The 23141-nt window shown below is 40.7% G+C and overlaps 2 protein-coding genes across 2 annotated transcripts; both read right to left on the bottom strand.

Moving 5' to 3' along the window:
- Positions 1 to 1866: 1866 nt before the first annotated feature.
- On the bottom strand, positions 1867 to 9456 carry zgc:101664 (uncharacterized protein LOC450064 homolog). The gene is made up of 3 exons (XM_020627387.3): positions 9335 to 9456; positions 6542 to 7230; positions 1867 to 3798 (listed from the first exon to the last, which is right to left on the bottom strand). Exons 2-3 carry the CDS (start codon positions 7166 to 7168, stop codon positions 3592 to 3594), a joined length of 834 nt encoding a protein of 277 aa, XP_020483043.2. The 5' UTR covers positions 7169 to 7230; positions 9335 to 9456; the 3' UTR covers positions 1867 to 3591.
- Positions 9457 to 10013: 557 nt separating this feature from the next.
- LOC109990971 (serine/threonine-protein phosphatase 2A catalytic subunit beta isoform) lies at positions 10014 to 21882 on the bottom strand. The gene is made up of 8 exons (XM_020643254.3): positions 21436 to 21882; positions 18093 to 18131; positions 15957 to 16127; positions 13789 to 13962; positions 13252 to 13341; positions 12743 to 12904; positions 11554 to 11672; positions 10014 to 10758 (listed from the first exon to the last, which is right to left on the bottom strand). The coding sequence occupies exons 1-8, from the start codon at positions 21535 to 21537 to the stop codon at positions 10686 to 10688; spliced, it is 930 nt and encodes a 309-aa protein (XP_020498910.1). The 5' UTR covers positions 21538 to 21882; the 3' UTR covers positions 10014 to 10685.
- Positions 21883 to 23141: the final 1259 nt, after the last annotated feature.

The following is a 23141-nucleotide window of genomic DNA, read 5'->3' on the forward strand; positions in this document are numbered from 1 at the left end:
AACAAAAATTGAAAAATCATACATCTATATTTGGCTTTATTATTTTTCCTTTTAATTATCCTATTCATTATTAGTGTTCTCTATAATTAATACTATATAACGTGTTAATTTCCCACAATAGGGGATCAATAAAGATTATCTTACCCTAAATCACTGGTAAACGATCAAAATAATAGATAAAACATCACATGTGTGACTTTCGGACTGATGTATTAAGAAAATGTTATTTATATTTTTTTATCAGATATTCAGACATCAGTTCTTGTCTGGAGACAGAAAGTAAACAGACTTAATCGTATTTAAAGAAAGATTTTGCGTTTACAGTCTAAATAAATCAGGTCGAAATATAAACACAATAGTTGGATGGCTACAATATTAATTATTTTTTCAAAGTGTTATTAAAAAGCTAATTTAATCTTAAGTGCACACAAAAAACACAAATTTAAATTGTTTTTCTTTTAGGTAAACAGTTAGTTTAAGGAAAACGGAACGAAATGAAATATTCGTTACTTTCCAATCAAAGGCGACAAACAAGCAAATTAAAAGTTAATATTAAATCCAGTTAGACTCTCTCACTTGTAACCTGTGGGTTAATATTAATATATGTATGAAATCAGTGTCATAAAAGCAAAGACAAGTCGCTCAGACATTCAATCCCTCCAGGAAACGGGAAACGACAATGCATGCCAATGCTATCTTAGCTTGTTAGCTTGTGTCAGTCGCGCGAACGCCTCACCTTTTGGGGTTTTTCAACAGGTATATCTTCCAGCAGAGCAAACAGCCGACGCCATTGTTGAGCAAGGGGGGAGACACGACGTCCAGGTGCTCTCCAAACTGAAATACCCCGATATTAAATCGATTATTTCCAAGATAGAAACACTCGTGGATCAGCCGTCTGAACCTCTGATGCTAGCTCGCTGTCAACTGCTAGATTATGAACGGCACTTCCGGAACAGACTGTCAAAATAAAACGACTCTTAAAGTGAATCAAACTCAAAGAACTTAAAATATTATAAACTTTCATAACAAAATGCTCATGATTAAAAATGTATATTATTTACTTAAAGATCCATATTTAAATGGTACATTGTGCTACCTTAAACACATTATATAACATCGTGAAGCGCAGACGTGGCAAGTTCCGGATGCCCTTCAAAATTAAATACTCATCGGGCACATGTGATGCAAAATTAATGCGTTTCAAAGATCCAGCGACTTAATAGTGATATTTTACGAGGGATTACAAGGTCACAGATTCATTTTCTGACCAAGGGACCTTTCTTGTCACGTTTTTGTATCGTTGTTGGCTGAAGAGACCGTTTTTTACGAGATTACAACCGATTACAGCTGGGCAGGGAGGCAGGGCCCCTACGTCACAACCGGTAACCTAGATTTTAATGCAGAGTGCAGCGCTGTCAGGGAGAGGGGACCATAGCAACAAAAGAATGTGTGTGTGTGTGTGTGTGTGTGTGTGTGTGTGTGTGTGTGTGAGGATGGGGGTGGACTATATTCTCTCTGTCCTCATTTTTTTCAGGTCTTACACAAGCATCACAGTCTGAAAATAATGTGTGTGTGTGTATGTGTGTGTGTGTCTGGGTCTGATGGAGGACCATTTTCTGCATGTGTGTGTGTGTGTGTGTGTGTGTGTGTCTGGGTCTTGTGTGTGTGTGTGTGTGTGTGTGTGTGTGTGTGTGTGTTAGTGTGCGTCTGCCTGTGTTCGTTTTTATGTGTGTGTCAGTGAAAAGCAGGGTGACTCCTGTATCATGTGACTGCTGCTGAGGCTTTTCCAGAACAAACTGCACATCACATGCAGGGCTGCACATCCACCATCGACACACCTTCAATCACCACAGACAGTTTACCAAATCAAAATATTAAACCTTTATTTACAACAGACATTGACACGGAAATAACTGTGAAAATACAATCATCATCCCGTTATTTAGTTCATAGATTATAAAAATTAAGGCACAAGTTTGGTGCACTCTCAGTTCACATCAATTAAGTAGATTTGAATAGAATATTAATGAACCTCTGCATATTAAAAACAGACTTCAAATGCAAAAAGCTCTGTAGAGATAGAGGCTGCAGAGAGTATAGTTCAGTTCATCATGTATTTACTCCCTTTGATATCTTTTAAATAGATTTAAAAGAGATTTCATCGTGTTTAACCCTGGATATGTTTCACACAAATTTGGGTTAAGAAAGCAATTTTCTGTCTCACAACCCGATTCCAGTGTGAGGCTGAGAAGATAAGGAGCACAGCATCTGAGGAAAACATCAGGTCCTCATTATAATCATCTTCTAGGGGAGGGAGGGCACAACCATACAACATCAATTTAATATAAAAAAAAGTCTGGGTGTCGCCCCGAGCTGGGGTAAAATATCATGTTAATGAATTCATATTGAAGCATCATTCCTGTATTCTTAAACCTTGGCCTCGTTTTCACACACATCACAGCCTAAAGGACGCATAAATAATTTAAAACGTTTTGGAACAGAAACAGCTGTTACATCGCTGCTTTCAAATGCACCAGACCAACACTTACTTTGCAGAACATAGGAGCTGCAGGTCCACGCTGCCTAAGTTAGTTCATTTTCATTTTATTTAATTATTAAAAAACAACAACAAAGCCACACAACAGCCCTACGAAGTCTCGCCTTCAATATGAAGGTAATGAAGGCATAAATAGGGGACCAAGCGATTCCCTCTGTACCGCCATCGGATGTAGTAACAGAGACAGGATCGACAGAGCCAGCAGGGGAAAGCAGCTTTGAGTGTGTTTAAGTGGAGCGCCTGCTGTTTCTCTACATGTCGTGCTCACTGTGGATTCAGACCGGGACACCAATATTACTCTGTGTGGAATCAGTGTGAATGATCAAAGACGTGGTGACAGCTGAGCTTCATTATGTGCGTCTGAAGAAGAATAATAACCCAAATAAACTAACCAACCTCGGCAGAAGTAGTCGAGTAACTCCTGTTGAAAAAATACAGATATATTAACGCAGTAGTGTTGGCAAAACACGAGAATTTAAATTTGATATGATACAAGGAGAATTTAAATGATATCGATACCCGATTCATTACAGAAAAGTCTGAGGTGTACAATATTGGAAATTTACAAAAACGTGTAATTTAGGATGGTTTCATTCCTCTCCTACGTACCGGTGTTATGATATATTAGTGTTTTTTTTATTCTTTTGCACTATTAGATACTTTAGATACTAAGAAAGCTTTCATTTAAAAACACTTGGTAACCTTTTAATGGAGTGTTGTTGCTTTGAAGAGGTTGATGTAAAGTTTATATCTACAGACACTTTAAAATAAAAAGGTCTCTCTCTGTAGAGATCTTTTCTGTCATGTTTTCAGACACAGAATAAAATCTGAATCTGTCAGTGGAAACAAAAACAGGAACGTTTAGTAGACAAATAAGACCATGTTTAAAAATAAAGGAATTAGACTTATAAGAGGTGCAGTGATGGAATATTTGTTCCTTATCTCCTGCACTAACACGTGGACCTGTAAACAGTTTGTAAAATCCTGAGTTTACGCCTTTTTAGTTCTTACTGCTGCGTTTTTCTGAAGTTCTTCTACAAGCTGAAGATGTTTCCCAGCCTGTGAACCGACAGGACGATCCTCCCCGACAGCTGCAGCTCGTCCTTCAGGAAACGTCCCGCCTGCTCGGCCTGCAGAACGTCACAGAACACCCAGATCTCCGCCCGCTCCCTTTGAATGTTGGCGTTGCAGCTCGGCAGCTTGGAGGAGCTCTGGACGCATCTGCTCAGAGTCCGCCACACCTGAAGGGAGGAGCAGAACGGACGAGGTGAGGTGAGAAAGAGAAAACAAAGATGCGAGGACAAACGGTACAAGGGGAGAAGAGGACAGAGAAGATGCAGAGATACATTCAAATACTTCACGTTTCTGATTATGAAGAATGTGTCATATTTCACTCAAAAGGACCAAATCTACATTTTGTGTGTCCTCGTAATCATCACGTACAAACTAAAATTCAGTTCACTTGGTCGCCGGTGGCCTAGTGGTCAGAGCGTGAACCCCGTGTACAGAGGCTGTAGTCTCTCTCTCTCTCTCTCTCTCATAAAAAGGTATAAAGAGCCCCAAAAATAAATCAATAATTCAGTTCACTGTCGCGATAAAGAACCAACGAAACGAGACCACAAGATTTAAAATGATGCAATCTCTTTTTTTTCCCCAATCATCGATAGTATCAGCAGCTTCAAGTTAAACTATTTCATGAGACTGTTGCGTACGAGAATTAACCCAAAAAAAGTTGAAAGCAAATCTGCTAACAATGTGTAAATTGTACAAATCCATTGGCAACTCTGTGCCGAAACACTGCTTACGTATTTGTGCAGTTTAGACAGTGTGCAGGCGTTTTCCTTTCTTGTTCTCTGTAAGGTGTCTGGGACTTCTATTTGTGTTGCCATGTTATTCAAAATATAAAAAAACGTCCACACATCCATTTCACAAGACAGACGCATACGAGAGAAGAGAGTCCATCCAAAACGTAAAGGGAAACTGTTTGTCTGATGAAGGTCTAGTGCTGAAACGTAAATAGTAAATGGACTTGAGGGTGTATCGTTCTTTTCTAGTCTTCTGAGTGTTCAAAGCTATTTTACACCACAGGTCACACCTACACATTCACACCCTGATGGTAGAGGCTGCTGTGTAGTGAGAACATCAGAAGTAACTTATCCATTCATACACATGACCGAAGCAGCTGGAGCAATTCAGGGTTTAAGTGACTTGCCCAAGGACACGTCGGAGATGTTGCAGCAGGAGCTGGGGATTGAACCCTCGACCTTCCTGTTGAGAGACGACCGACTCTACAAACTGAGCCACAGGCCGCCCCGTTAAACTTTGCCATGAAATGTTTGTTTGCAAGTTTGACAGTGTGCGGGAGTTTACCTTGATGTTGCCGTGTTGTAAGAACATATAATGACATCATTTTTTACTAGAATCGTTTAAAAGCTTGAAAGTTCTGGTATCATGACTGGAGCACAAATAAAAACATCTTGTTGTTGAAGTTCAAGAAAGCTGTGTAGAAAATCTGAAACGTGATGTTAAACGTTGACTCCTGTCTGTGTAGTAAACCTGGTGATGAACTAACTGTGGAGGTCACTGAGCTCAGTGGAAAAACTAAGTCAAGGATGGTGGTTCAGATAAAAACCCACACTGACACAGAAACATAAACACGAACTGTCAGCGTTTACCATGAACTCTGCTGAGTGTGATGCAGGTCCCCACGTCCCACACATTCATGTTCCCCTTCAGACGGAAATAACTTCTTATCTGGTGCCATGATCAGGTCAACATGTTAATGTGTCCAACGCTTTGATTTATGACCTAATGATTGCAGAAGTAATAAGATTCCCGTCAGCCTCAGCAGTACTTTGGGTTTATTACTTATTTACTGACGCTAGCATGCTAGCTGGCATTAGCTGTAATTGATTGAGAACTCTGCTGTCGGGCTTTTAACCCGATCAATAAAGAGACAGTGTGACCTCTGAGTTATCGAACCTGCACTGACTGGTTTAGAAAGATGTTTTCAAGTTCTTTTATTAGTTGACACGTGTATGGCCTTCAAAAATCAATGATGGAAGTCTTGCAATGAAAAAAATACAAAACAGAAACTATATTCTTAAATCATTTGCAGCCAGTTTTCATAACTCAAGCTGTGGTGTGCTCGATGGCCTTGTGGTTATGTCGTGCGCCCCCATGTACAGAAGCCAGAGTCCGTGCAGCAGCAGCCGTAGGTTTTAATCAGACCTTGCCCTTTGCTGCATGTTGTCTCCCCACTCTTTTTTTCCCAACATGTCCCGTCTCTCTTTAGCTGTCCTAATCCAATAAAGGCAAAAAGATTTCCAAAAACTATCTTTAAAAAAAACGAATAATGGTTATAACCCTTTTGAAACTAGTTACCAAAGGCTATATGAGATTCTGTGACATTATGCGACTTCCAGAGCAGATTTTAAGATCAAAACAAAATGCTCTTTTCCAACCTCCCCTCCTGTTTCCACACTTCCCCACTCCTCTGTTCTGTTTCCCAGGCAGAGTCTAGACGAGCAGACGAGTGCTGATAAACATCTAAAAACACAGGATTCTGCGATCAATTTAAAATGCGCATCTCAAAGTTGATTCAGTTGTTAAATGTTTGTCCTTTTAGGCCATAGAAAGTCAATTCTTTGGTTTGGATAGTCCGTCTGTTCTTCTTTGGCTGTAATCTTGCTAAGACACTCCGTTATAATGCCTCATGACGCAGCTTCTCTGATTGAGTCTAGAGGCTTTATAACGGTGTCTATCCATGTCAAGAGTAAAGTTTGTGTTCCCTACCCTGAGACTTGGTTGGATGTAAATGATCATTCTTCCTGCCTCCAGTATGTTTACATCCTATATATTTTGTACTGATGATCATTAAAATGCCTTTTTCCAGATCAAATAAACAAATAAAAAAATACTCTAAAGCTGCACTTTGAGCTGCTATCAGACACTCAGGGTCTGTTGTATGATTAATGTTCTCACCTGTTCGATGTCTCTGGTCCCTCCAAAGTTGTGCTGGCTGATCACCCATTTGGCCCTCTGGCGGAGATGGAGCCGATGTTTAGACACCGTGTGATGAAACGGTTTGGACAGCGACGGGGAACTCTGCAGCAGAACTCCTCTCTGTGTGAAGACGCTCCAGGACCGTTTGCGTGGCGAGTCTGTGACGGGGACGCCTTCCTTGTGTTTTTCAGGAGAGAATCTGCTGATTTCTCTCTCTGGTTTGTTACACAGCGAGGCAGGGAGGAGGTGGTTTGGGGTTTCTGAGATGCAGAGACCATCTTCAAGTATTTGTGGATCTTTGGTTGATGTTCTCGTTGTCACACTTTCATGAGGCTTTTTATCAACTTCAGCGTTTTGTAGTTTATGTTTTGTTGTGTGAGCGTGAGGCCTGCGGTCAGAGACCAGTAGATCCCTCGTGCAGGTGATGATGGGGGCAGGTTTGGCCGGTCTGATGGGCAGGTGGCGGTCTGCAGCTGTTGGAAACCAGGGGGTGAAAACGGGAGGAGTCCGACGGGGAAAAGGCTCCAGGAGCTTCTCTGTCGTCTTTATCAGAGAGTCGAGCCCAGCAGCAGATCCAGGCTGATAGTGAAGAACAACATCCTCCATCAGAGGACTGACTCCGACCCCCTCCTCTTCCTCGTCCGACTCCTCATGATGTGTAGCTTTAGCTGGACAAAGTGAGGGATGATGGGAACACAAGACACTTACTTCAACAGCGACAACAAAAGGTCATGCAAGTCAACAGTTGAACATGAACATATTCATATATCATATTTATTCATAATGATCACAGGCACTGAACTGAACAGACAGATTCAGTCGACTTTGAAATATTGGAAAATATTATTTTAGAATGTAATTAATGGGATTTTCACAATACCAGAATCTTACATTTATATATGAAAAAGTAAAAATCAAACAATATCGATACCTGTTTTGAAACAACAGCAACAAAAACAGAAGTCCCAGGCACACAATAATGATTATTTCTTGTTTTCAATTATCCAACATTGCAGACAAACTCATGCACGCACGGTGCCTAAATGGCAATACACATATCGCAAAGGTCAGAATGTATCGCAAAAAAATATGAAAATGTATTTTATTCAAGCACTGCTTTCTCAAGCTCTCACCATTTTCAGATGAAACTTATGCGAGCTTGTTCAGCCGTACTTTCTATCATAAATCTATCGTAAAAAAAATAACAGAGACTGTATCACTTTGAAACACGTGGTATCATATAGTAAGTACTGAACATTTTGACAAACTTGGTAAAGTATCGACAAAGTATGGTATCATGTTAAAACTGCTGAGGAGGTGCCAGGTCACTTCCTAGATGCCCAGATTCCCTTGAGCAAGGCACAGAACCCCCACCAGCTCTGGTGCGCTCCCTGTGCAGCAGCCCACTCTGACATTTCTCTATTACTGCATGTCAACAGCTTCTGTTTGTGTGTAATTCGGGACTATGTGTGTGTGAAGCATGTCTCTGAATAACTGAGTGTAAATATGAATTTACCCTCAGGGATTAATAAAGTGTGTGAAAGAAAGAGGTCTGGAATGACAGAATACAACTATCAAATGGAGCAATACGGTATTAAAGGTGCTTTACAAGTCTAATTTATTATTATTATTATTATTATCAGAGGTGTGGACTCGAGTCACAGATTTGTGAGTCACAGATTTGTGAGTCACAGATTAGTATTTTTAGTAGGCTAAATAATATCATTCAAATATCGTAATTTGTGTAAATGGTGCAGATAATTACTCTGTTAAAATGACATTTCGTTTTGTGTAGAGAGCTAATGACTTGTTAAAGACTCCAAATTCAAAGTGAAGGACTTTTGACTCGACTTGGGACTTGACTCGGGTCTTGAGACCAAAGACTTGAGACTTACATGTGACATACAAAACAATGACTTTGTCTCACCTCTGATTATTATGAACAGAGATGAAATCATTTCATTTAAAGAGTGTCACACCTGTCTTTAGTGAACTGCTGCCGCCTTGAGACAAACAGGTGACAGTAAATATGGACACAAGTATTTCCTGATTACTTCCCTTTCTGCCTGTGGTTGTCAGTCAGCTCATAAAGTCAAAATAAAAACGTGATGCTATAATCACATGAAGCAGAAATCATCTCTAGTAAGTTTTAAGAAAAGAAAGGAAAATAAACCTCTCGTAGTAAGGTAAGGTTAGTAAGGTTTTGTTATGTGGATAAGATCAACTGTAGCGTCACATTCACAACAACATTTACACACAAACCACATGAAAAGTAACGTTAACTTAACAATTTGACTCTCATTGTTGAATTGAGGCAAAAAATTACTTAAACAAAAAGGAAATGTTTTCTAAAAGCATCTCACCGGTGTTATGGTTTAACGGGCGGCCGTGTGAAATGGTGTCTCTGGTTGTCGTAGTTACAACAGATGTTGAAAACGTAAAGTGAACTCATAGAATGCCTTTAATTTGTTTTTTGATTAAATATATTTCTGATGAGTAGTTTAAGACATTATGACAAAAAATGAGTTATTTGAATTAGGACACTTTACGTGTCCAACATCTGTTGTAACAACAACCACAGAATCAATCGGCTGAAAGTCACCAGTTAACACGGTCACTTGTTACACCGATACACCAGTAGCTAATGTTTTTAGCTTAGTATGCCAGCTCTCAGTGGCTAAATACTGATAACTCAGTCATTAAATGGTGGGAAACAACAGGTAAAAATGTCGAGCAGACATTAACAGGGAGTCAGAAACACAAAATATTTACCTTTCAGTCACCTGACTGCGGTCCTCTTTCAAAACAGCGGGTAATAGGAGTAAAGTATCAACGGCCGAGCTAACATGGAGACAGTTCGCTGTGCGACGCGCTTCACGGAAAGTATCGCGATAGTTGAGGACACAAGACAGGGCAGAGTGAAGGTTAGAAATGGTTTCAAAAATGTATCTTTAACTGTCTGGACACATTTGGATTTATATTTGCAGTAAAATTTCGCATCTCTCAGCTGTGTCGTCCTAAATTAATCATTTAAATCTTTCAATACTGCATAGTTTTGTGTTTTCTGCACAATCCTGCACAACTCCCACCCAAACACAAAATGGTACACCACTGGACACACAGAGGCAAATTTGAAAACAAATTACACAATTTAGCTACTGTTAATATTTAAAAATATAGAAAAACCCTGAGTAAATGTACATAATTGCGTATTCGTTAACTTATTTAATTAAAATCACAGCTTCTCCCTTAAATATGTGAAGGAAAAAAAGACACATTTCATGTCTAACTTGATGCCCGTAAAGAGCCCATGTCATATTATTTGACTGATTTTTAAAAAGTCTTAAATGTCTTCTCTAAAGTCAGATCATGTTATCGTGCTTGTAAAAGGTGTTATGCACAATTCCACACCAACATTGTTCGGCTGAAGAAACGACACTGACGCAGCCCACTAGTTTGTCAATAGGACATTTTTATTTCATACGTCTGTTGTCTTTATTCAAATTACAGTAATATACTTGCTGAGATGACCACCGGCTGCAGCCTGGACAGCTAAAACTGACAGCTGTACTACTTTGAAGCAAACTTTTTTTCCTCATTTTTTTTCTTCTTTTTTTAAAATTAACTTGCAACAGAAAAAAGCACATATGCCATGAGATGTGTGGTGTGGTGGTGATGTCAGGTAGGTAGGGTTTTAGTGCTGGTCTAAAAAAACAAAAACAGAAAAAAAACAGAAAAAAGGAAACATCGCAATGCGTTGTACATGTTGTAAAAGGATCAGAATATGGCACATTTGGTCCACGTTGGTAGTTTTATTATCTCGTTTTCAAACATGTAATAAACAAAAAAAAGAAAAGGAAGAAAACAGATCATAGTTGTACGTGTTGTATTTTCCCCAAAAGCACAGCATTAAAGACAGCATATTGAAAACAAGACTGTAGAGGGGGCCGCTCTTTATGTTTCTCTCTTTTTGTTAAAAGCCAATCGTTTGTTTCTATTCTCCCTTGTACAGTATTATTATTATTAATATCTTCTTTCCATCCAAGATGAGGAGGGTGGGGTGGGCAGGGGGGGTAAGGGGGGTGAAGCTTTGTAGATGATTGACAGGTGTGGCTTTGGACATTCACAGGAAGTAGTCAGGAGTGCGTCTGGTCACATGAGGCTCACCACGGCGAGGGGCGGGGTCAAACTGAAGGCTGAGGAGGCAGAAAACGTTCGTTATTGATGACATCACTTTGCAGAGAGCTTCAGAAACAAATATTGATAATGCAGCTACGTAAAGAATGACCAGACCACTGCAAAGTTGGGTTTTTTCATCAGGTTCAACCATTTCCAGGTTTGTATTTCATTAAAATCACATTAAACATTTTGACTTTATTGTACAACACCCACTTCCAGACAGAATATTCTCATATATAAAATATATATTTTTTAATTCCAATAAATAAAAAACAGTGTCCACCTGTCCTTATTTCCAGGTAGAAAAGCGCTGGCTGTGCGCTGAAAATAAAAGTGCTGTACATCCGTCTTGTCTCTATGACAACAGTCTGTTGACAACGACAAGCTGTGTGTTCCTATCATTGTATTTTTATTATTTGATTGTTTTTTTCAGAGCAAACACAGAGCGAGGAGGATGTGTGTACACAACACAATCTGTAGGAGACAAAAATACACTTATGTCTGAACGAGTCGTCGCGCTACGAGGGGGTCGACCTAACAGTGAGGTTTAAAAAAAATCCCTCTTGGCATTTTAACATCGACCAACATTCTCAGTTCTTGTCTTAGTAATACCAGAAAAAGAAGCTAAATTGTCCAATAATGTTTTTAACTACAGAAAGTTCCTTTAGTCTGAAACTCTAATTGATTTACTCCATTATTAAAAGTAATTCATCTCTTATTGTTTGATTTTATTCAGCCAAATTTTGGTCTCCACCACTGCTCATCTTTGAAGTTACTTGAAATCGAGTTATTGTCTCTTTTTTTCTACTTACAAAGAGTATTTCAGAGTGTCGTCCAGTTCCATGATGGCTGCCTGGTTTCCACAGCGGTAGCAGTAGTTTGGAGCACTAAAGATGGTCACCACGTTCTTATCATGGCCCCAGTTGTAGCCCTGAAGATTAAAAAAAACACACAAGAGTCAGAATGGTTTCAAAACATCATACATCATGATTGGATTCAACCAGTACAAGGTTCTTCATCTCATCTGGTAATAAAATGAATAAACCACATGATAAATTAAAGGTCACATATTCTGTAAAAAACACTTCACCATGTTTCTCTATCATGTGTCTCTAGTCTCTCTAAAAACCCCTCAATGAAGAAAAAAGTCCATCCTCTCCGTCTTTTGCCTGCTCCACTTTTCAGAAAATGTGTGCTCAAACAGGCCATTTGGAGATTTTCCCTTCATGACATCACAAAGGGCAGTAACCCCTCCCCCAGGTGGGTGACACTCCCACAGCTAGGTGTTTGGTCTCCTCTCTGAGTCTGCCTTCTCACCGTAAACAATAGGACATGGAGCGAGAAAGCCCAGTACACCAAAGTCCTTCCAGAGAGGGGGCGTGGTCAAACACAGCTCATTTACATTTAAAGCTACAGACACAGAAACAGCCTGTTCTGAGCAGGGCTGAAATAGAGGGGTTTAAGACACTTCACACACATGTTTTGGGGTCCTCTGTGTGAGCTCTTATTTAAAGTGTTAGAACATGTGACCTTTAATAAACTGAAACACATTTAGATCTTCAGTTTGTTGCAGCTGCTGAGTGAATCTCGCTCCAACACAAAGTGTGAGCGAGTCTGTGAGGTGAAGAGGCTCTCACAGAGAACTGTGGGAGGCAAACTGGTGCAGGGACCCTTACGGCTTCATTTTATTTAGTTGCCATGGAGACGTGAGAATTTAGTTTTTTAGGATCTTCAGTCCACTTGTGTTTAAGCACGCGTGACAAAAAAAAACACTGAAAAATACTGAAGGCTGTGACCTTAAATGAGGGGAAATTTAAGACCTGAGCCGGTGGGCTAGTGGTTAGTTCATGCCCATGTTTGAATCATACCGCACGTCACCCCCCCGCTCTCTAGCCATCATTTAGCAGCACTGGACTGTAAGTCTCAATGTGGATCTGTGAGTCCTTCCTCAGGGTCTGTAGTGTTTACTGTCTAAAGGGGCATGATGGGTAGTTTATTTACCTCCATGACCAGCTGATGGGCGCGGGACACCAGAGTGAGGCCATTGGCGTGGTTGAAGGTTTCAGAGATGTCCTGTCCGAAGGTGTACCCGGCACCTCGGGGGGAGATGCCCCACCCACCACGGTCATCGGGGTCCGACCACAGCAGGTCACACATGGGGCCCTGACAGACACACGGGACATGGTTAAGCAACTTACGTCAGGCATTTTATTCAGTACCAACTCTTATGTGTGTGTTACAAATACTGAGCTTCATTCAAACATTACAGACATCAGGGAGGTGTTTTAAAAATGTGAAGAATTCAGTCAGAAACAAAAAGCATTGACTAGAGCGTATGTGATGTTGAAGAACAAATACACCGACACATGACACCAGACTGATCCTTTACAAGCGCTTTAAATGCTGAGATCAGGATTTAAGTGATTCTCTGTAACCTCTTTATATGTGTTGACATCCTGTGGTCTTATAGTTTGTGGTATTTTTATGTGAGTAAGTGTGAGTGTGTGTACCTCATGTGGGACTTCTTGCAGGCGGTCCAGAGCTCGTATGTGATCCAGAGTGTCTATGGAAGGAGACAAACCTCCGTGGAGACAGAAAATCTGAAATAAAAACAGAAGAAACTCATTTAGTATTTTTTTCTGTCATGGTGTTCATGTATTCAATCAATTAACACTCATTTCTCCTTCAATGACAATAAACTATTACAATGCTCGAACACAGAGTACAAGCCGTGATGTTTACGCCCCCGAGACGTTTCACCTTTAATCAGAATGCCACAGAGGTGTAATCACAGGACTAAGTGAATCCCCCTGTGTACAGAGATGTGTGTGTGCGTGCATGTCTACAGAATATTAGTGACTGTTACAAGAATATTATGCCGTCCTGGAATCAATATGAATGTAAAAAGATGTGATGGCGGCTGAGCTTAATACACCCCTTTGGGGAAAAAGCCGTCTGAAAAAGGTTGTAAAGACATTGAATGAAACAGTCATTTCTGAACCATGAACTCTACCCCTGCCCCCCCCACACCCCGGTTAGTGTCCCACCTGTCCGTCCACCAGCGCGGTGAGAGGCAGGTAGTCAAACAGGTCTGTGAAGTACTTCCAGACGTTGGCGTTGCCGTACTTCCTCAGGCACTCGTCATAGAAGCCGTAGACCTGTGTGATCTGCCGTGACTCGTGGTTCCCTCGCAGGATGGTGATTCGCTCCTGGAAACGGACCTGAACGACAAAACGGCGAGAGAAATGGTAAATCATTTGACCAAAACTATTTTAAAACGCTATGATTATACTCCTTAAAAGATTAGAAAAGTACCTGTAAAGAAGAAATTAAATCCCAGAAATGAAAATTCAGGTATTCAGTGCTTCTAGGTTCTCATGTGTGAAGATTTGATTTGATGTATTTAAAAGCTTGGGTCTGTTCAGTACGGGCTCAGGTTATTTGTGAGAAACTCTGAAGTTGTGACGTGTTCATGTGTGTAAGTAAAATATGTCATGTTTCAGATCATCTTTAAAATGCAACAGGCTCAGTTTTGTAAAGTACAGCTGAGAACTAAACAGTCACATATGAAAGAGAGGAAGTCCGTCAGAATCAAGACTCAGCGTTTCTTCTTCAGTTTCTGCCGTAGTCATAAAAACAGTCCAACAATCAGCTGATACACGACGTTCACATAAAACAAACACAACGTGAAAGATTAACAGAGAAGGAAAATATTCAGCCACAAACTGCTGAATGTCAAGTTTGGAAACAGAACTGCAGAAACAAAAGATGAATTAAGTTTAACACCTGACCTGTTTTTATCCAGGAGGGTGGAAGTGTTTCATCTACATCTTTACATTTTTTTATCGTGTGTGGATATTTATCAGATGTGTTTCTTGTGCTGTTGTTTGTGTTAAAAGATTCAACAACTCCTGATGTTTAGTGTCGTCTGTGTATCCGGACCTCGCTGTCAACTGATGTCAGCTCACACATCGCTGACTCGTGTTTATGATGCAATAAAACATCACAGTAAAACTTTCAACACAGAGACACTAAATACACAAACGGCCCGGAGTCTGAATCCTAGAAACAGTTTAGAAAGATCACAGCCCGATGAAGATCGACTACGTTTGTTCAAGTTTTAAATAACTGGAGAGTTTTTTTTTTTTAGATTCTTTGGCCGAGCCTGATCTTCAGGTAGACGTCTGGTCTCCTGATTATTAGAGACCTAAACTGTCAGCAGGGCGGTGGCCTTGCAGAGAGAGGACTCTGACTCTCCTTTAGACACCTCCATTTTTTTGGACCACGTGTGTTCACTTTGATCAGAATAAAGTATCATGCTCGAGACCTCCCCCAGACAAAAAACGCCTGAACCTGGGTCTGATAAAACGAGGAGGTCTGGCCGGATAACATTTCCACCAAAATAAAAAACTCTGAGGTCCTTCTAACACAAAGATCTGGAACAGACTGCAGTCTGTAAACCAGGGACCCAATGTGCCTGCTGTGGGGTAAAGTAAGGGCATTGAGGACTGGTTCCTGATTGGTCGACCTGAAGTATTGACAAGCTCCTGGACTAGCAATGCTTCAATCAGTATTGACATATAAATCAGTCGAACATAACCAACCAGAAAATAACCTTTGGTCAGGAACTCCACCACATCCTGGGCTTTATAGGTTACAGGGTAATAGGGCAAATCGCTGAAAAGCCTGGGTCCACTTCCCTGTGTCATGACAACTCACTGAAGTTCCATGTATGTGAAAGTGTTCAAATGTTACGAGCAACAGCCCAGAAATATTTACAAGAGTCTGTGAGTCTGACGTGCTGCAGCACGACTTGAATAACTACACCCACTGTGTCTCAGCACCACCTCGTCTGTCTGTTCCTCTCAGAACTTACACTCACTTTTTAATTATGATTTTAAAAGAGGAATCTAAATAAGTTAAGATTTTTTTATTGGAATCGTATCGTTGTTTAAACATCTGGTATCGTGATAACTCCACTCAGGACACAGCATCCGTTTAAAACAATAATAACTTTGTTAACTAATAATCATATTTCTGCACAGATGATGAGAGTAATATCCAGCAGACTATAAACAAGTTTCTGTCTTGATGTCCCGATCAGCAAAGTCCTGATATCAAGCCCTCAGGAGGAACAATCTAGACCTCGGTGAGTGGAAGTCATTTAGCTCCTTCAGAGACTGAATTTCCACATTTAGACACACACTCAGTTTACCTTTAACGTGACGAGCAGCGTGACCGTCTCCACAGAGTAGTAGCCTCTGTCGACGTAGTCTCCCATGAACAGGTAGTTGGTGTCGGGAGACTTTCCTCCGATCTTGAACAGCTCCATCAGGTCATGGAACTGACCGTGGACGTCGCCGCACACCGTCACCGGGCATCGCACCTGAGCACACACAGAACAACGTCACTGAGTCGACTCATCAAACAATCATGACTTTAGATTCTCTCCAGAGAAGATTAAACCTTTTTGTCGTGCTCATCACTCGGCTTTAGTTTCGTTTTAAAGGGAATCTGTTTGAATTAAACGTCCCACACTGAAGGGTCCGTGGGTTTTCAGGGGCTTTTTCGTTTGCTTTTTTCGTCACAGAAGCTTTGAAAGGTCATTACAATCCTCCATCAAATGCATCACAGTCTTAAGAACCATGACAATAGGGGCAGATAAACAAAGTTGGCAAACATTTTACAGGCTCTATGTTTTAGTGTAGAAGAATAAAGGCACGCAATACTTTATCTTCTTCACCATTTCTTACATTTCCTGGCGCGATGAAGCGATCCGACCTGTTACCTATATCTGTGATCGGATCCAACAGAACACCATACCCTCAATCAAACGTACTGACGCTAATGTGACACAAAAACACAATTTATTAATTTGGCCTGTAAAGATATGCCGGGTCCATCGACCCGCCATCTTGGCCGGCGAGTCAAAAGGTCATTTGGGACACTGATCAGGAATCGAGCGATCGTTTGTTGTGAATAACAGTGAACTTCAGAGATAAACACGCTGCTAACTAACATCTTAACAGTGCAGTAAAAACACAGATCTGCTGTGAATACACAACAGCTGAACACACTCAGGATCGGCATTCAAATGTTTTCTCAACGGGTATTTAGGAATGTAACTGATATTATGCTTTGTGTTGTATCTGGCACAGTGTTGTTCCTAAAGAGAGACCGGTATTTTAAGAACAGGGTGTGGGGTGTGTGTGTGTGTGTGTGTGTGTGTGTGTGTGTGTGTGTGTGTGTGTGTGTGTGTGTGTGTGTGTGTGTGTGTGTGTGTGTGAGCATGCCTGCAGACACAAAGTTTGCAGTGTAAACAGGGTGTTATATTGTTCGGGCTGCTGAAGTTCACTTTAAGTCAGCTGATCAAATTGTTATTTCCCTGTTCATAGGGTCATTTAAAAAAAGAAGAACTGTAGTCAGAAATAACTAAACGCTGAAGCATGAGAAGTTCTGATCACAAGAGGGAACAACGCTCAGAATGACCTGTGGGTGTTCACACATAACAGCTTCTACTTTCTGTGTCGAGCTCCCTCTCCGCTTGGAAACTGTCCAGCAGATGAACCTTTCTACAACAGCAGCCTGTTCAGTCCTGTTCTGCCGTCAACCTCCCGCTCGTTATGCGTTTAATCATTCCAATTAAAGGGGCGCCGGTGGCCGATAGGTTCTTTGCACGCCTCTGTGTACAGAGACTGTAGTGCTCAAGTGAAGGACGTGGAAATCACTGATAGTTTTTATTTCAAGGGGCATGGGTCTGACTACCCAAAAAAGATTTAGGGTTTAAAGAGTCTAAATGGAACAGGTTCTCAAAAAGTAGGTTTGAGTCATCGATTCAAATCTTCTGATCGCAATACCTGGTGACGACCACAGTTAGAAAATCTTTCGATCCTGTTGGGATTAAATTAACGAGAAGAGCTAGGACTAACAAATAACCTTTTGATTTTACTTTAAAAAATAAGAAATTCAATAACTGAATGAAAAGCATTTCTTAAGGACGGTTAGTGGAGCATGTCTTCACTCTTTAATCTAAAATATTACACTGCAAAGTTCAGAGACAAAACTGGAAATTAGTTCAATTTACAGATGAGTTTTTAACGTTAATTATTTTTCAGTTTAATTTGATTTTCTTCAATCATTTATTTCACTAATGATCCCATCGATCGAGCACAAACAGCCTCTCTGTCATCGTCACATTAATTTTTATTTCTTCAGTATCAAAGTCTTCCGGCTCAGTAATGAGATTAATTAGATGGAAGACCAGTTTGTGACCCTGCATCCGCCAGCTGTGTCCTACTGGAAATCAATTAGCGGGGGATTAATCTTTCAGAGGCATCATGGGAAATCTCACCTCCTGGACGTTGGACTCCTTGGTCAGGATCTCCTTAGCCTGTGAAGGAGAAAAATACAAAGATTATTTTATTACTGCCAGCTTTACTCTCCACACAGATACAAAAACAGTAAATCAGGTCATACACAACCACATGTAGCCTCGGTGACGGTTATTTTGAGGTGTGAAGGCAGTGTGACCTTACAGGCCACCATAGTGCTTGAAATGGCTCAGGGCTGCAGAGTATTTGTTCCCAAAATGTGGTTAATGTTAGTGTCCTGTTCTGTGATCTCTCCTGAGCTTTTCCATGGATCTGTTATTTTCTTTTTAAATGTTTTATCTTGTTGTTGTACTCAGAAAACAGATTGAACTCCCCTCAGAGAAAACTGGAGATCATCTGAATGTTCGTCCCCGACTTTAATGTTGAAGACTCAGCAGATCATCGCAACTTCGCAAGTGTTTAACCTTTTAAGTTGTTATTTTAAAAGACAAGAATAAAAACTAATTCAAATCACAGGTTGCACAACGGACCATAATAATGTAAAAATAAATCACATTTGTAAGATCCTTTGATTACTTAACAGGTTCAACTCTGGGCCAAGGTTTACATTAGCTGGTATTCATTTATGACATGAAGTTAATTATCTGAGTTTTTTCCACTTGTAGTAACAACAGCACCCGAGCTTACTGGGAAGTCCTCGTTCATGGGAAATAATTGCAATCCCTTTCACGAGAGGGACTCAGCTGGTTGTCAGGGTAGATGCACGCTGTTCCACTCAGTATAAAAGTCCAGTTAAAGAACATTTTTGCGTGCCGCTGATAACCTAGTTGTTAGTGCGCACGCCCCTAGTAAAGAGACTTTAGTCCTCCAAGTGGGCGGCCCGGGTTTTAATACGACCTGCAGAGCCTTGCCTGCATGTCGTTCCCCACTCTCTCTCCCTTCCTGACTTCTCACTCTATCCTCTGTCCTTCCTCTCATAAAAAAAGCATACAAAATCCCAGAAATAAACCTTTAAAAATGTTTTAGGTGTTTGTAATAAACCTTCACTCCGGGATGTTACCGGCCATCAAAATGTGTCAAGTGTTTGTTCACCACCTTATTTGCCTCTATGAAGGTTTATTCTCTGGGGGGTCCACTGCCCAACAGACCTGTAGTATTGCTTAATATGTAAATGATGTAACCTGAAACTTGTGTGAAATGTGTCAAGTGTAAACTCTGCTCTGGGCTGCATGATAGGAGTACACAGGGAGCAGCTCTGGTTCTATAGAGCACAACTTCCTGGTTTGCTTCTGCTATAGACAAAGCTCTCTCAAAGGATTCAATCAATATCTTTGTCTGAAAAATATGACAAATGTGCACCACTGGTTTCAAAACCTCACCATTAGGTATTTAAATGAAGTTGGTCCAATTGACGATTCAGCTTTTTCTTATTTACAATGTTATAAAAACAGAAATTAAGACGAATTAAAGGATTTGGTTGTATGTTTTAAATTGACAAATGACTCCTCATATCTGCGCCATCAGTTTTTTTAGTGCTATTTCTAAAACATTAAAACTCCACTAATGTTCATTTTAAGAGGCTCACGGGAATTGCATTTTTAGGGCTGCACAGTGTATCTAATCTTTATTATAGTGATATAAACTTGCTGCAAAACACTTCCTGAATTAAAACTCTGAAAGCAATTTAGCGTACACTCTGCATGCAATATTTGGCCGAATAGACAAAGTCCCTGCTCGGTGTCGGTTATCTTCAGGACAACACTTCAGCTATGTGGAAGTATTTTAATTTCAGGAGTGATGATGTGTTACAGACACAGGTACTGTGTTAAAGAAGCCCAGCAGCAGATGGACGCAGGAGCAGTCACTTGCATCAAATATGAACACTTTGCTGTATTTTCTTCACATTTTATTAGTTGTCAGTCAATAAAATAAAAAATGGTATCCGACATCTCAGATTGTTCTGATAATGTGAATTCAAACTGAATTCCAAACTCCATTTGATCTGCAGAGTCCCTCTGCACCTTTAAGAAAAAGCTAAAGACCCAGCTCTTTCATGAACACCTACTAACTTAATGATGATGGTCTCCATATTATTGATGATGATGATGGTAATGACGATGGTTTTTGTTTGATAACGACGACTTATAAGATGGTTTCTATACTGATTAGAGCTCTCAAGAACTGCTGTCAATGTTGTGCTTTGCCTCTGGTCACTTCCTGTCAGCACCTGTGTGTCCAATCAGACTCAAAGCTGATCGTTTGCTCTTACTCACATTGTTCCCTTTTTTTTTTCTAGATCCTTGCTTGTGTTGTTCTTACTCTCTGATGTATGTCGCTTTGGAGAAAAGCGTCTGCTAAGTGAATTGTAGAAGTGTAGATATTAACTAAATAATGTACCTTTCTTTTTATTTGATTAAAAGGTTTCCATTTTTCTTTCAAGGAGTGCATAGTTTAACCTTATATTTAATACATATATAAGAATAAAGGAGGTAAAGGACATTAACATGGTCATGAATCCTCCTTTGCAGGCCTGTTGCGCGATGAAGCTCAAACTGAGACCAACTAATACTTTCCTCCTCATTCACCCCAAACACATCTCAGCTGCTTCAAATGAGGTTTTGTCCTCCTTATTCTTAATTCATTCATTCATTCCCTTCACACAATGTCAGAATTATCCCTCCACACTAACAGATAACTCCACACAATAATGATCGCCTATTTTTGCAACAGATCCGAAGTGATTGTAATTTTAAGAAAAACGGGACATTAAACATTACACTGGTGGAGGATACAGGGAGGCCAACAGAGAGTTATTTTTATAATGAAGTGACGTCTGAACGAAGGCTTGGCAGGTTTATGCGATAAAAAGGGCTGATCGATAAAGACAGGGTGCGGTGCAAATCACATCACGTATCACTATTACAATAACCAATACTTCACTTATGATCACTTTAATGTATAGAAAACGGGTTATATTTGTGTTTAAAGGCCGGATCTCTGCGTTAATGGACTGGGAGTAAAACGGGCTCCGACTACTTGCTGGTAATGTTGGAAAGATGCAAAAATTTTCGGCCCGTCTGTCCCGAGACGACAATCGTCGAAAAACCGTCCGTAACTGAACAGTTTAAACAGGTGGGACGGCACACTGGATGAAAAGGGAAACGATTGAACATTATTAGACTGATAATAAAGCTGCAGGGAGCGGGTAACCCTCAGGATGACTGGTCGAAAACGGGGCGAAAACAGCCGCCTTGCCGTGACATCACTGCAGACGTTAGTCAGAGCCGCTTTCGCAATTTAGGCCCGAAAGCGAGGCTGCTGGATTAAACCACAAAACACATCGACTGCGGGGAACACACTTACCTTCTCGCAGAGTGTCCTGACTTGGTTTTCCGATAGCTGCTTACACTCATTTAGCTGTTCGATCCATTGGTCTAACTCTTTCGTGAACGATTTGTCTTCCATGACAGCCGCGGTAGCCTCTGCTAAGCTAGCTGTGTTAGCTACCCGAAAAAACAAACTGGCCTGTGTGTGTGTGTGTGTGGACGCTAGCTGCGTTAGCCGTTAGCTCGTCGTATTGTTAAACCCCGATCTAGTCCCGCCAAATCGGTCGGAAAATTAACTGTAACACCTCAGATTTACGAGCCCCTCACTCAACTTCTATCATGATAAATTACTGATGTTAAGATACCGACGTTAAAAAATAGTTAATCTTTGCCGGGGGAGTCTGGAGGGTCGAATGTCCCCGATGCGACGGACCGTAGCGGCGGAATGCAGCGGCGTCGCAGCGACTAGCCGACTTGCTAAAAGAGCTAGCTACAATAACATCCGGGCATTTCAGCAGTGCGCAGACTCGGCTCACTGGCGGCACCGCCTGGACGGACACGGTAGTGCACAATACAGAAATACAGCAACGATAGGAAATAAAGCTCTGTTAGACTTAAGACTTTCTTTAGTGTCATTCAAACTTGTGCTTTACAGTGCAGAACGACATTTCGTTGCTTTTGGCTCGTTGTAGTGCAGGATAAAAACAGCAGCAAGTATTTACATAGAAAAATAAGGTGCAGATATAAATAGATATAAAAAGAAAAGCTATGAGTAAAATTACCATACAGATAAATATATTGCACGTTATATGTATTTTACAGTCCAGTGAGGTAGTCCTGTGTGGGGGTTTGAGGGGGAATGGAGGGATTATTTTTTCGTGTTCAAAAGTCTTATGGCCTGTGGGAAGAAGCTGTTACAGAACCTGGAAGTTCTGCTTCGGAGGCTGCGGAACCTCTTTCCAGAGTCCAGCAGCGAAAACAGTCCTTGGTGGGGGTGGGAGGTGTCTCTGCTGATTTTCTGAGCCCTGGCCAGGCAGCGGATTAAACTCAGCTCAGACGAGAGGCGTATTTTTTGTCTTTCAAATGATTCTTTATTTAAAACCACTTTAGTATCTTTAGTAAAATGTAACAAGGTTTAGATCTATATGAAGATGCTTTTTATATGTTGTTAGAATTAAATCATAAAATGAAATTACAATAGCATCACATTAAGGAAGCATGCTGCATGCCATGTTAAAGTGCTGGCCAAATACAGCAGCCAGTATATCCTCCTCCTAAAATGAGATTCTGGTTCTAAAAGGCACCCCACACGGCCGTTTTAGACACCTCTCAGTCTGGCAAACCAATAGATGGAAGGGGCAAGAGAAGTGGTTCAGATAGAAGTGATTGTACCCGACCTAAAAAGCCTCAGCATTTTCTAATAAGCTCCTTAAGCAGAAATGTAATAAAACTAGGATCAATATTTGAGATGCTTTTGAAAAATGGAGAGAGGTTAGAACACAGAAAGGTTTACAGACGGATGCAGAGCTGGATAAACACTGAAGCTTCAGTGTCCACCACATGGTGACCTGCGTGAGCATCGACTCTAGAGAGGAGGGGGAGGGGGGAGACAGCTCTCTACAATGTTTTACATTTTGACTGCAGTACCAATCTTAAACACTAGGTGTCAGAGTTACATATTGCTCCTTAATTGTAAGTATTTTTGTTTTGTTTGTAATTGTCCTGTATATGTTTGTTTTTAGG

Source organism: Labrus bergylta, chromosome 2 (assembly GCF_963930695.1).
Source record: "Labrus bergylta chromosome 2, fLabBer1.1, whole genome shotgun sequence".
NCBI lineage: Eukaryota > Metazoa > Chordata > Actinopteri > Labriformes > Labridae > Labrus > Labrus bergylta.

Bases quoted from the DNA above. Each gene is read 5' to 3' on its own strand.
- zgc:101664 (XM_020627387.3), bottom strand. From the start codon at position 7,168: ATGGAGGATGTTGTTCTTCACTATCAGCCTGGATCTGCTGCTGGGCTC. The intron at 3,799-6,541 runs GTGAGAACATTA...TCCTCCCTTCAG, and splicing joins GGACCAGAGACATCGAACAG to GTGTGGCGGACTCTGAGCAG.
- LOC109990971 (XM_020643254.3), bottom strand. From the start codon at position 21,537: ATGGAAGACAAATCGTTCACGAAAGAGTTAGACCAATGGATCGAACAG. The intron at 11,673-12,742 runs GTAAATAAACTA...TTTAATCTTCAG, and splicing joins CCCATCAGCTGGTCATGGAG to GGCTACAACTGGGGCCATGA. The intron at 10,759-11,553 runs GTAAGTAGAAAA...CTGCCTCCTCAG, and splicing joins GACACTCTGAAATACTCTTT to CCTTCAGTTTGACCCCGCCC.